Genomic DNA, 328 nt, shown 5'->3' on the forward strand with positions numbered 1-328 from the left:
GCTGCCGCCCCCTACGAGTCCGGCCAGGGCTACTACGAGGAGGAGCCCGACGCGGGGGAGGCAAAGGTAAGCCCGTGCCCCCGCTGTAGATGCCAGTTCGCTCCTCTGGGCATGTGGCTGCGAGTCCTTTTGAACGGACAGCTTGGGGATTCCACCAAGGAAGAGATGTGGGAGAAGCCTTTTGAAAAGGGGGGTTCCTTAAAAGTGGAGGAAGGAATTTTTTTAAGTGTCTTAAGAGTTTTCAGGGTTGCTGGAGGGCGGGTTGCACGGGGGACAACTGCATTTACAGAGAGACGCGAAACACCTGATGAGCAGAGGCAGCCCACGG

At 57.6% G+C, this 328-nt stretch overlaps 1 protein-coding gene across 1 annotated transcript in view; it reads left to right on the forward strand.

Moving 5' to 3' along the window:
- The window catches only part of VEGFC (vascular endothelial growth factor C), a gene marked incomplete at its 5' end in the record, with an annotated part of 70,688 nt that continues 70,360 nt past the window's right edge, over positions 1-328 (forward strand). The window contains one exon of the mRNA XM_008641561.2: positions 1-66. Coding sequence (XP_008639783.1) covers positions 1-66 — 66 coding nt within the window. The remainder of the gene's footprint in view (positions 67-328) is intronic.

The sequence above is a fragment of the Corvus brachyrhynchos genome, unplaced genomic scaffold (assembly GCF_000691975.1).
Source record: "Corvus brachyrhynchos isolate BGI_N302 unplaced genomic scaffold, ASM69197v1 scaffold17, whole genome shotgun sequence".
In the NCBI taxonomy this organism is placed as follows: Eukaryota; Metazoa; Chordata; class Aves; order Passeriformes; family Corvidae; genus Corvus; species Corvus brachyrhynchos.